The 13,256-nt window shown below is 37.5% G+C and overlaps 2 protein-coding genes across 2 annotated transcripts; both read right to left on the reverse strand.

Moving 5' to 3' along the window:
- Positions 1 to 4,626: 4,626 nt before the first annotated feature.
- On the reverse strand, positions 4,627 to 7,108 carry slc25a5 (solute carrier family 25 member 5). The gene is made up of 4 exons (XM_055178809.2): positions 6,904 to 7,108; positions 5,383 to 5,869; positions 5,164 to 5,304; positions 4,627 to 5,080 (listed from the first exon to the last, which is right to left on the reverse strand). Exons 1-4 carry the CDS (start codon positions 7,012 to 7,014, stop codon positions 4,923 to 4,925), a joined length of 897 nt encoding a protein of 298 aa, XP_055034784.1. The 5' UTR covers positions 7,015 to 7,108; the 3' UTR covers positions 4,627 to 4,922.
- Positions 7,109 to 7,673: 565 nt separating this feature from the next.
- Positions 7,674 to 12,827, reverse strand: slc25a43 (solute carrier family 25 member 43). The gene is made up of 5 exons (XM_055178807.2): positions 12,446 to 12,827; positions 10,238 to 10,479; positions 9,856 to 10,028; positions 8,947 to 9,081; positions 7,674 to 8,667 (listed from the first exon to the last, which is right to left on the reverse strand). Exons 1-5 carry the CDS (start codon positions 12,715 to 12,717, stop codon positions 8,452 to 8,454), a joined length of 1,038 nt encoding a protein of 345 aa, XP_055034782.2. The 5' UTR covers positions 12,718 to 12,827; the 3' UTR covers positions 7,674 to 8,451.
- Between the last annotated feature and the right edge of the window lie 429 nt (positions 12,828 to 13,256).

Consider the following 13,256-nt stretch of genomic DNA (forward strand, 5'->3'; position numbering starts at 1 on the left):
TTTTAATATTCTGTTATTTCTCAGATATGACAGAAAGCATGGGTTAAAATTCCATACAGATCCATTCCCATTCTACTTTAAGAAAAGTAAGTTGCTGCAGGCCACAGAACACAAGAGGCAGGAGAAAGGAGGACAGAAGATGCTTGTGTATGTCTGTGTATATAGTTAAAAACATATTTTACACAAACACATAGATGTGAGTTGTTTTCATCTCTTTATTTCTTCTGATGTTTAAATAAAAATAAGAAATAAATAAAAAATATTTTTACATCAAGACATGTACCTTGACATGATGCATAATAATCTCTCATTTAAAAAAAACATGGCAGTTACTTATATTAATGAAAGTGGTGATTTCTGAGAACTTCAGCTCCACAATAATTTCCTCAGGTGAATGATGTCATCCAGCTACCTGTAAAAATATTCAACTCAGAGAAGAAAACAAGTTAAGAAACAAATTTTAAAATATAACAGCAATTCTGGAAAGTTTTGGGACGTTTTAAACCAGCTATTTAAATATTCATTGGAAATAACTAGGGCCTTGCCCTGTGGGGCCACTTTCTTTAAAAAATCCTTATAATTTACTTATCCCCATGTCATCCAAAATGTTAATGTCTTTCTTTGTTCAGTCGAGTTTATTGGACCCCAACAGTTTAGTTTAAATGCATTTAAAATTGCAACTCAGCTTAAAAAGGGCTCTAAACGATCACAAACGAGGCATAAGGGTCTTATCTAGCAAAACTGTGTTCTCTATGTGTGGACCCTTTACTATCCCATGAGCCCCCAGGAGAGGAGTTATCCAACGAAGAAAAAGGAAAGATGTTGTTTTATTTGAAAATGTCAAAAAGTGCAAAATGCAAATACATATTATTAAACAGCTGTCCCTGGTGATTAAATTGCATTAGATTAACATCATTCCAGTTTTGTAGGCTAACCCTGGATGTTAAAAGACATGGGTTCCTTCGCCAGAAAGCCCATTCATTTTTCCCATAGACTTTTAAGTTATCGCAAAAAAAAAATGGAAAATCACAACTCACACTTAGACGTTTTGTTCAACAAGTTAATCTTCACAGGTGAATAAAAATGTTTAATTTTGAAGTGTGAATTAATTTACTAGAAATATAAAAAGACAAATTTTCACTTTAAAACTTATAAGCATTGTGTGCATCTGTGAAGGCTAACTTGCTGGACAAAACGTGTAAGTGTCATACATTTTTGTTAAACACTGAACTTCTTATTGCGATAATCCAAAAGTCTTGAATGAAATGTCAATATTAATCTCAATATTAATGACATAGAAATATCACCTCAGAGCGATGCTCAAAGAGATCAAAGAAAAAACGCCAGCACCATGGTATGACCATTATACTGCAGCCCTTATGAAGGTAGCAAGAAAAATGGAGCGAAATTGGAGAAGCACTAAGTTAGATGTATTGCGTGCTGCATGGAAAGAGAGTGTTCGACACTACAAACAGGCTATAAAAACCACCAGACCTACCTATCTCAGCAAGCTTATTGATGAAAATCATAATAACCCTTGTTTCCTCTTCAGCACAGTTGCGAAACTGACTAGAAACTAAGAAGAACAGAAGACGATACTAAACTCCAACACAGTAGTAACGAATTTGTGAACTTCTTCCCTAACAAAATTGTGGTTATTTGGAAAGCTATGCAAGCAGCCACCAGTTTACCCAATAGTACATTTAATACTAGATTGAATAACTTGAGTCATATAAAGCTACTACAGTAGAAGTGAAAATTAATAATGAAATTAATAAATTCATCCAAAAAATCATTGTATACAATCTCTCTTTTCTTTCTTAAATATTAAAAAAGTAGTGGCAAGCAAGCTATGCACATTCTTATTGAATAATAGTACGTGTATGAAAAATTCCAATCAGGATTCAGGCCCCACCATAGCACTGGTTTAGATCGTATCTCACGTGCTTTTCTGGCTCTATGTACAGGACGCTTATAATAATCTTCAATAAAAACGTGTTAATTAAAGGAACAGTATGTAGGATTGTGTCCAAAACTGGTACTGCAAATTACAAAACTTGTGGCTTAAACTGGTACTGCAATCACACAACTGGTGGCCAATACACAACATGACAACATAAACATCAGTTGAGGGCTGCAACTCCACTTTTTAAATGTCAATATCCTGGCCGGACCACTGTTGTCAGTGACATAAGTATTTGAAATGAAAATGATTTATTAATGTCTAGTGACATATCAGGGCCATTTTATGATTAATTGATATAAATTTCTTACACACTGTTCCTTTAACTGTCATATTAGCAAAAGCGGAGTGTGTCTAAAGTGTCTATTGCTTCCTGTGGATTAACAGTTTTCTTTCCTATATGTAATGCAGTGTTTCTCACCAGTGCTTTGAAGCTTTGCCGTTCTTAACATCACCATAGAATGATGACCCAACAGCGCTTTATAAGCCCGATAGCGGGCGTTCTTTTTGCGTCATACATTCTAAATTCCATGGTAACATAAAATACATATGTCACGTGATAATATTTAAACTCGTTGTTGTGATGCTGCAAAACGAATTAAACTTCAAAAGATGAATAAAATATGTCGACGTGATCTGTGCTCATCTACATTAAACGGTTACCTTGTTTATTTTTAGTACTTTTTAATACTCGTCGTTTACATATTTTAACAGTTGGTTTTTTAATAGTAGCTTATTAAAACTTACATGCACGTTATATGTAATTATTACTATGGTGTATTTCGCCTGCTTTCGGTAAGCATTCAGTCTGTTGTTATCTGTACTGTAAATATTGTTAAGTGTTTAGATTTCCAAATGTTTTTTTTCTATTGTAATCTAGCCGTATATTTTTCCTTTTGCCCCTCCATGGCCGTGGGAACTGGAGGTGCTAAGGGTACTGCAGCACCCCCTTCCGACAGCATTGGGAATTTAAAATGATAACTTGAAATAAAAAAAACTTTTTCTAAAGATTACTCCAGTGTTAATTATGTTTTGTGACATGAGGAAATATATTTATTCTAAAAGTCGTACATATTTTGCCCAACTTATTGTGTTGAAAGCTAACACAAAAACTACGTTTGGAGTATCATACGGGTAGTGCTGCAGCGTTTCTGTATGTCATAGGGTTTTTAACATTTACACATAATATGAGTTTTGAATGAACCAGCACCCCACGGCTATCGCAGTCCCTGCCGACACTAGTCATCCGTCGGGTAATTATTCTGTACAGCGTACTCTGGCTGCTGTCATTGTCGGCCAGAGATTAAACAGATTTAAATAGGACACTTTAAACTAATGTGACATGGGAGTAACTACTGCCAGTCCGCGCGAGACTGAACTCGCACGTCAATGATTACGTCACATCCGAGTCAAACGCTCTTGCGAAACCGGCACATACTGTACAGATAACGCATATGCGTTCCGTTTAGCCACTTTTCTACAGTGAACAGGATACATTTCTCAAAAAGTCATGAGGAAACGATCTGGAAACGTTACTGTATTCATTTTTTTGTGAAGAGCCAACAACAATCATGGTATACAAAGCTCTTTACATTTAAAATGCAAGTGACCATGGCTAACATATGTTAACTCATATGAATAGAAGGATGGTAACTCGTTCTACAAGCGAGAAGCATTATGGGTAATGTTTTGTGATTTGTAAATTTGGTGCTTCGTTATCCCTGCTAAAACTACTCCTGTAATACCACACCAACTCGTTTAATGAGAAATGCTTGAAGAATGCTTGGAAGGGCAAATGACTAATTTCGATGGGGACACGCCTAAGGATTTTCTCACAGATGATGAATGTAATTTGGTTTTTTGGTATAGGTAAACAGTTACAAAACAAATCCTTAAGTGTCCCCCAGTGTGCTATTAACAACAAAACTTATATTCACCAACAAGTCATGAATGCCACAAATGTTTTTGGACTCGCAGGCATTGAATTGACATACTTCTCAGCATTTCGTTCACGTCAGTAGGGCACTCAAACAGGCAAAACTTGTAATTTGTTTTTGAGCTCTTACATTCACAAATTTGAATGTGAGACAGGTTTGTGAAGGAAGTCATCTCAAATTAACTGATCAACACACACAAATATTAACGCTTCACAAGTGTGTAAGTGCAAAACGTAGGCAACCTTTAAAAATAAATATCCAGTCTTGAAGGACTGAATGACACTGGAGAGCACAGCCACTCACAGCTGTCCTTGGGTCTGACCCAAGCACAACTCTAAAGGGCCAACAGGGTATGAGGTTGCATCTCAGGAAATAAAACACTGCTTGACATCCAGTGAGAAGTGTCAAGGCATGTGTTAAGTCTAGCCCTTGAATAAACATCCAAATGCTTTTGAGGGACTATCTGTGTTGCAACTAAGCTGCTGCCAGCATGTCTTTAAATGTGCATTATGTTATTGTTAAACATTAATATTACAAACACTCAGAAATAAATTATACTTGCTTTAGTGACAGCATAGGGCGCTGTACACAATGAGTCATCAAGACATGCAAATAGGTTACTGCCTTAACTGCAAGCATGGTTAAAGCCAACTAAATGGTGGTAGTGAATAATAATAAAGCCCATTACAAAGATGTGTACAAGACAGTTTAAAGAAAACTGACAAGTTGTTTTGTAGGTTCGTTCAGTGGGTCTTTATTCAAGCAATGACTAAAAACAGACCGGCTGGAAAACAGGTAGATTTTAGTACCTGGCATTCTTTCTTTACAGGAATGACAGTATGGTGAGGGGGAACAAAATAAAGAAAAGGGGGGCAAAATAAAACCACAAAACAGAACTTCCCCCAGTACAACTAGTAATGACATACTAGCTGGTCCCTATAAATAAGGCGGAATTTGAGAGTCCTTCCAAATGTACAAGATATGTTACAGTTGAACACCTCACATTGAACAGTGGACAGAGTTTACATGACCTTCTTCAACTCATCATACAAGACCAGGACAAAGGCACCACCCATGCCTCTGAGAACATTAGACCAGGCTCCCTTGAAGAAAGCCTTGCCACCCTCATCGCGTGCAATCTTCCTCCAGCAGTCAATTGTGCCGCTGTACATGATGTCAGCTGAAACAAAAAAGTGAACAGTTTAATGCGCTGCTCAAATAGAAACTAGTCAACATGTACTTAAAAGTTGAGCAGAAACTTACCTCCTTTACGTCCAGACTGCATCATCATACGACGACGGACTGTGTCGAAGGGGTAGGATGCAAGACCAGCAACAGCGGTCACAGATTGAGCGATCATCCAGCTGACAACAATGTGGGTGTTCTTGGGATCTGGCAACATACCTAAAGACAAGCAAAAAGATGAAATTGCAGCAAGTTCACAATTTCCAAATAAAAGATCTCAACGGAACGCAGACTCACCCTTGGCTGTGTCATAGATGCCGAAATAGGCGGCTCTGTAAATGATGATTCCCTGCACGGACACGTTGAAGCCCTGGTACAGACCCTTGAGGCCATCAGACTTGAAGATCTTTGCCAAGCAGTTACCAAGACCACTGAACTCTCTCTCTGCGCCAGCTTTGCCGACATCGGCGGCCAGACGGGTTCTTGCGAAGTCGAGAGGGTAGACGAAGCAGAGGGATGTGGCACCAGCAGCACCACCTGAGGCCAGGTTACCAGCGAAGTACCTCCAGAACTGGGTGCGCTTGTCCACACCATCGAGGAAGACCTTCTTGTACTTGTCCTTGAAAGCAAAGTTGAGGGCCTGGGTGGGGAAGTATCTGATGACGTTGGCCAAGTTTCCTCTCCAGAATGACACAAAGCCCTGCTCCTTGGGAATACGGACCACGCAGTCCATAATGCCCTTGTACTGCTTATCCACTGTAATCTGTTTGCTAGCATGTTGCACCTGTGAACGAAACAGAAAGCAATCAATCGCACGTATTCATTTGATAAAAATACACACGAAAGCATCCCTAACCGATACAACCAAATACACGAAAATTTAATTAATTATACAGGTATTGCAGTACAGAACAAACTCACAAAAAAGGAACGCTTCAAGAGGGAACCACGAACTCGTGATTATGCTAAATGAAAGAAAAGCCGGTAAAGAAAAAAATGCATGCTATCTTCCGGTAAAATGGTTTCCGGAACGAAACTCGCAAAAAGCGATTATTCGTTTAAATAGTCCTAAATCGCAAAACACTTAATTACAACAAGTAAAAAATACATTAATACACAATATTCCCAAACAGTTATGTACTATAGAACATAAAAGCGTGTCCTCAAACAAAAGATGAGAGGTCGTCCTACAAACGAGCGTTAGCTTGCTAGCTAGCAGCGAGGGCCTAGTTACCACAGGCCTCCCCTTCTCGCGACCTTGGCGAGATCCGTGGATGCTGCCTTCTGATGTTACAACGAAAACGGTACTGTTATAAAAACAAATAGATGTATCGCAAATCTTCTGTAAAGAAACGAGCATAAAAACTTAAAATGTAGTATTTTAGCATCTATGTTAATGTCGGTTGAGGCGTGTCACAGATTGTTCCTTAGGAGGAGGTAGGTAAAGGTTACCGAGCACTTAAGGCCTAACTAAGATTTTCTAACGAATCTCTGTAATACTCAAATTATATTGCTAACTTACATTAATTTCGGGAATTGTCGTTTCATTATTGAGTCAAGACGTTGACGATTTATATAGACACTCATTACAGAATCCAATGATTGAACGCCTAAGGAACGTCTGAATGAAACGCCTCAATGAAACGTGTACTTAGATAAAAAAAAAAGATTAAAAGCGAAAATGCTGTTGCGTTTTAGCCAAGTTAATAGCAAAACAAACGTAAAACACCGGCCATATTGTAAATTCTTTAGGATTACACGATCTCGTTTTAACAATCTGTGATTATATAATCCCGCGAATAACTGCGTATATTCTACCTGAAGCAGCAGTTTGACTCTCTCGATGGGGGCCACCGCGGTTTTGGAAATGGCAGCGGCTATACCACCGGCCAAGAAGTCCTTGGCGAAGGAGATGGCGGTCTCGTTCATTGTTGGATGTTCTTAGGGAGGTGTAGCTTGAAGAGGTCAATCCCGCTCTGCCGCAGGACTAGCTTGGAATGCCGGCTGATTCGAAATGGCCGAATGTAAAGTTGCGACGAGATTTTTAAAAGGTTTCTCTCGCGAGATGAACCGTAACCAGCGCTTCAATTGTTTGATTGGACAGTGGACCAAACGTCACACATTCCAGGGCGGAGCCATTTATGCGATGACGGGGATGAATGGCTCAAAGTTACAAAGGTAACCTTAAGCTTCTCAAGGTGGACAGCATAAATGAAGAAAGGAAGTTTACGTAGAACCAAAATAGTTAATGACAACCAGCAAAATAAAACAATAGCCAAAAAAAGATGAAATCTTTTATCCTTATTTTCAGACATACTGACAGTGGAATACACCACGAGGCGTCCAAGGTGACATACAGTAGTATGCTTATTTGTCACTACATAGTTCAGTGCCTGTCTTTAGTTAATGATCTTCAAGGCCAGGTGTGTGAGGGATAAAAGGTCATCATACCAGTATAAAGTCCTTCACATGACTTTCGATTGTTTGGCATTTGATTGATTTAATAGATTATGAGGCAATACAAAAACCTTTTAGACATGCTGAATAAATGAATTGAATAAAACAATAGGGAAACAGACAAGTTTGACCAGGTTATAAGAAATGTTTATTGCTTTGTATTTTACAATGTGCTTTTTAACTTATATGTTTAAGTGCCACATTTAAGAAAATATTAATCTCATGAAAACACTTTTACTGAACTTTCTTTTCTACCAAACCTAATCAGAGTCATTGTTTACTATGTGTACAGATTAGCAGAATTCAGGAGATTACGATCCAGATTCACAACCTGGCTGCTTATTTATCAAATAAGCAAATGTCAAACTACACCCAAGCACCACTTTAAAAGCATGTGCTTATAAATAAACAGAAGACCTTTAAAAGTCCAAGCGCTGAAAACCATACTTTGTTTGACAAAGGCATTGATTTGTACTGTTGAATGATACTCAACATTTCTCCTGAGAAGTGATTCGATCAAATACTTTCCACAATTCTTTACTACAAACACGATTCCAGTGGAGTGTTAAGTTAAATGAGTCTACAGCATAACATTGAAACAATACTGTACATTTAATACTGCCTTCAAGATTCGCTCTTTTGTCCGATGTGTCTGAGATACTAGAACGTGTGGATTGAGCTTCAAGTATGTATATAAACAGCCCATTAAGGTTAAATACAATGACAGGTACACTGTTCTTCATAATAACCAAGTACACTTTGCAAAGTACCACCATGAATTAGGAGTTCCAGCATCAGGCATAAAACCATTTTACGCACATATCAATGTATGCAGTATAGTCATGAAGAACTTCAGGAACCTTTTATTATTTCTTCTATAGTCAGTAGTATATTCAGGGAGAAACCATATTACCACCGATTTCCTATAGATGTATTCTGTGGTCTTTGCGAATTTCTATTTTTCAAGTAGCGCTTAAACTCCTGAAGTTCATATGGGCCCAGGCTTTGGTCCACACCAGGTTTAGGTTTGTAGCTAAGTGGAGAAATGATATAACCGTTCCGGTAAAGGCAGACTTGCTTACACATCTCAAAGCAACTAAAGAGCAAGCCAAAATAGGGGACGATCTGCAATATAAAAAGAAACAACATTTACAAAGTGGAAATGTGGTGTTTATATTATAAGCACACATTAAAAACACATGGTATTCGGTGTGAGCACGCAGATTCAAACAAGGACATCTTAAGAAACTCATTCACAGACTTAGCATTCTAGTCACCGTTGTTTTAACCCAGCCAATTTTTGACTGAAAGATCAAACCATATATGACCATTTACACAGAAAACATACAGTGCTGATGTTATTTTTATCTGTGTCATCACATGAGCACATAACACAAACCTCACCTTCACCATGTTGGCTGTAAGGCCACTCCAAAGAGCCATGACGCCCTTGTTTTTGATGACCTGTCTGAAGCAGTCTATCATTCCATTAAAATGAACATCAACTCCTCCACAATGTGGCAGAAGAAGACTCTGGGCCTAAAGTATTTATTGGAAAAACATGCCCTGATTATTAAATAATTACACAAGAGAAGATCGCTACTGTTTTTTTATAAAATATGTTAGAAATTTTCAGGGATGCATAGTACAAAAAAAAAAACGCACTGATGGTACAAAAATATTTATGTATGGCTTTTCCTGTGCCACAAGTAACAAACCACTGCAACACATTTTCCTATGCCTTTAACCCTCTTAAGTGTTCTGTGGGCTGTGTTGACTGTGTCTATAGACGCTGTTGTTTAGCACCAAACTAAAAGTCTTCTTGGAATATTTTGCAGCCAGTTTTTACTTGACAGTGCAGTTTTAACTTGTCAAAGAGAGAAAGCAAAACTCTCTCTGTCTCGTTTTGCAGTTTTTTAAAACATAGCCTATAAGAAAACATATAGGTGGTGTACATATATCTATACACTTGTATGCAGTGTGTGTGAGGGGTCAGCTATATTTAGAAAATGTATCTTTGGCAAAGACAGACCCTGCCTGGACACTATCTACACTACATTCCCAGCTGCTACGAGGTCTTGTGCTCTTTAATAATAGCCAGTTGTACTTTGTTCCGTGTGAACTGATGGAAATACTTTTTATTGTGTTATTTAATGCTTACTCCACAATACGAATGTACACATTTAATGGCATCATTGGCATGGGTCATGAAAGTACAACATTTAACAGGAAGTCTGTGACATGGATACCATTATGCCTCCCTGTGCTGAGAATTGGGATTGCACAACAGCATTACAGCTCAAGGGTTCTCACCTGCATCTTTCTTTTTACAGTTTCAAAGGGGAAGGAGAGAGTCTGAGCGACTCCTGCTGCAAGACAACCATTGATAAAGTTCTGCAAAGATGTGAAGCGAACATGACGTTCCTGCCACAGCTTGTCCAAGTTGACATACACAGCATAGCAGCCTACCGAGAAGGGAACGGCACCTATTGCACAGTAATGCAAATGCAAGGTATAAAGTTCAGTTTTCCAACATTTCAGCAGCTTTTGTAAGGGAGTGGCAAATTATACACACACACACACACACACATAAATGTGACCGTAATCTAAGACATAAAAACATTGTTATGAGTGGACCTTTTTTTAATTGAAGAGCGGATAAAGTATCATCTGATGTGTCTGGCATAATTCTTACCTAATATTGTGAGGGAAAAGCCCCTGTAGAGGGCCTGAAGCCCTTCGATTCTGTAGATGCTGGAAAGAGAATGCAGCAGCCCCCTGTAGGTCAATTCTCTGACATTTTGAGCAATTAATCTTGTTTCTACCACCTCCATTGGATATGTGGCTAAAGCCGCAGATATCCCAGCCAGCCCACCTGCCACTATGGCCCTCCATTGTGTGACTTCACCCAGTTCATCAATGTGTAGGTGGATAATACTATCAGAAATAGGATACAATGAAAAGTTGTGATTTTGAAAAAAGCTGGAACATTACCACAATAGTTTAAATGTATTTATAAAGTAACAGGCGAAGATATGGACACACCTAGTATTTCTAAGGCTTTTTTGTAGCACTTCATGTTTTTTATTCAGAATTTAAATTATAGTTATTTACTTCCATTCCATAATAGAAAAATATTTTAATGATTAAATGTTACACTTGATTAATTTCTGATTTCTGAAAAATGTTCCAATGTCAAATCAGTGTCTTACAAACACATCAGTCCAGCAGCACGGTATTTATATTTTAATCAAACAATAATTGTTTAACATTGGTTATCCTGTTTTTGTAATTATTTGAATCAAAAATTGAAATTGAAAATCAAAATTGTGTACAAAAATGCCGATTTAATTTGACATTCCTCATCATGGAAAAAATTTGAAAAAATAGCTCATTGAAATGTGGTTCCCCCTGTGTTGTCATAAGGGGATAATACCGCCCCTTAATATGTACTATCCAACCACAGCACTGCCATTTGGTGCAGAGATCAGCTCATTTGCATTTAAAAGGACACACCCAAAACGGCAAATTTTTGCTCACACCTAAAAAGTGGCAATTTTGACATGCTATAATAAATTATCTATATGGTATTTTAAGCTGAAACTTCACATATGTACTTTGGGGACACCAAGGATTTATTTGACATCTTAAAAAATTCTCGTGAAATGTCCCCTTTAACTAATTTGGTTACTGAATAATCTACATATGAGCATTTGTCTCTTTTTAGTGACTTTACTATTACTCAAAAATTTTGAACATAATAATAATAAAGGATCAGGACAGGATCCACCTTTTGAGGTTGTTTTGTATTAATAGTAGTAGTTTTTTTTTTTAGAAAAAGTGCTTATCACCTCTTTTACAATTTAGATGATTTATCTAAATTTAATATCTTATTATGCTAAGTAACATATAATTATTTACAAAAACATAAGCATTGGTCCACATCCTGTATTGTTATCATAGAAACACTGTGTTCAAAACAGATCAGAAAACATGCTACTCTTTTTCCTGGAATACAGGAACGCTATGTACGGGTTTCTGAAGTCCCCTGTTTACCCCTGCAGCATGTGAAGCACGTGACATGTATAATAATAGAGACAAGGCTGGTCAATGGACAGGCTAAACTAAAAACCCCTGGTGATAATCGTTACTGAGTGGATGGTATATAATAAACACGTTTGTAAACCTTACAATCATTTTACTCGTTCTAGGATTTCGCAGACTTAATCAAAAGCCGACTGAAGCCGTTCTGGTTCAGCATGACACCACTTGTCGGCAGCTTTTCTGAGACATATGATTGGACGAAAATTAAGGCGTGATTTTGACGTCACGATGAACGAGAGTTTCCAAGTAACTCGGATTTATTTCCCCTCATCTTAAAACCGGAAATAACGTAAAAATAAGTGATATTGGTATTAATTAACAAGTAACATCAAAACATTTACAGTGTTTAGTAAAATTAAATGAGCGCCTTCAGGGTTGAGGTGGGAAATATCCTATATCCGAGTTGTGTGGAACGCAGGATAAACCCCAGATTCGAAACAAACACAAGCTAAGCTAATGCAGCTAAGCTAATAATTTGTAATATATTTAAACAATATCGACCTTAATCGTAATTTATTAGGCACGAGTGTATAGTACGAGTCTAAGCCTGCTTCTAAAGCATTTATTTATAACACTACACGTTTCACTTGTAACTTTATACTTTAAAACACAGTCAAGCTAACACGTCAACTTCCTGTCAGTGTTTGTTTACCATCACAGCTGACTGAAAAGTGTGTTATCAGCTCAATAATCAAGTAAAATAACGGTACAGTATCCTTTACAACCTGTAACGTTGGGATATAAAAGATGAAAATGCATTCAATTCTTAGCAGTATTTGAAAGAATGTTCAATACTCACTTTTTGTATGTTGCTAAATGTATGGCACTGTATGGAAATAACCGTAGACAGGAAACCATATTACCCTTCCAAAAGGCTCGTAGTCCTTCATTCTGATTAATGACAACAAAGCTGTGCACGAAGCCGCGTTTACAGTGAAATGTTCCTATTTGACTCAAAATCTTAACGACTTCCAGAGGTGATGTTACGGTTTTGCTAAAAATCCCGGCGAAACCGACGCATAGTAAACTTTGAGATCTTGTCAGTCGGTCATCCTTTCTGACTGTGGCCATAGTTCATTGAAAAACAAGTTTTCTTTTCCAGATTCTGTCAAAAGGTCGATGTAAACTCAATAACGTTTTGCCATCCAGCTGCCGTCAGGGGCGGATATATTTTGTTGAAGGCGTGGTGTAGTTTAAGCATTTCAAGTTTGGTTGCATGGTAAATCAATATAGGACAAGCGTAATAGACTCGGTTATTTGTTTTCATTTATGAATGACTTGATAAAATTCGTAAATAGAGCCGCCTGATAAAGTTTTCAAATGATTATATTTTAAATAACACAATCTTGGGTGGTGAAGGGTGAATAATAGGTATGCTTCCTTGTAATGTTTTAATTACAAAAATAACAAAAAGGCTGTTTTTGCTAACTTGTGGAGTGTCGTTCCACTTTGTTTTCTTTTTACTGCCCATCTTGAACCTGCAATACAAAAAAACAATAGTTGGGCCTTACCAGTTTGTGTAAAGGAGAGCTTTACATTTTCTGAAATTCACATTAGAATCGGAACAAAAATGTTCTAAAATAAATCAGTTATACACATTTTCATGTAGA

Source organism: Misgurnus anguillicaudatus, chromosome 16 (assembly GCF_027580225.2).
Source record: "Misgurnus anguillicaudatus chromosome 16, ASM2758022v2, whole genome shotgun sequence".
NCBI classification, from domain to species: Eukaryota; Metazoa; Chordata; class Actinopteri; order Cypriniformes; family Cobitidae; genus Misgurnus; species Misgurnus anguillicaudatus.

What these genes read in the sequence shown, in the direction of transcription:
- slc25a5 (XM_055178809.2), bottom strand. Translation starts at nt 7,014, where the DNA reads ATGAACGAGACCGCCATCTCCTTCGCCAAGGACTTCTTGGCCGGTGGT. An exon ending in GAGTCAAACTGCTGCTTCAG is followed by an intron (nt 5,870 to 6,903) that starts GTAGAATATACG and finishes TTTCGTTCACAG; the next exon opens with GTGCAACATGCTAGCAAACA. An exon ending in CATCTATGACACAGCCAAGG is followed by an intron (nt 5,305 to 5,382) that starts GTGAGTCTGCGT and finishes GCTTGTCTTTAG; the next exon opens with GTATGTTGCCAGATCCCAAG.
- slc25a43 (XM_055178807.2), bottom strand. Translation starts at nt 12,717, where the DNA reads ATGGCCACAGTCAGAAAGGATGACCGACTGACAAGATCTCAAAGTTTA. An exon ending in CATTTAGCAACATACAAAAA is followed by an intron (nt 10,480 to 12,445) that starts GTGAGTATTGAA and finishes TATTTCTGATAG; the next exon opens with TATTATCCACCTACACATTG. An exon ending in CTGTAAAAAGAAAGATGCAG is followed by an intron (nt 9,082 to 9,855) that starts GTGAGAACCCTT and finishes TAAATACTTTAG; the next exon opens with GCCCAGAGTCTTCTTCTGCC.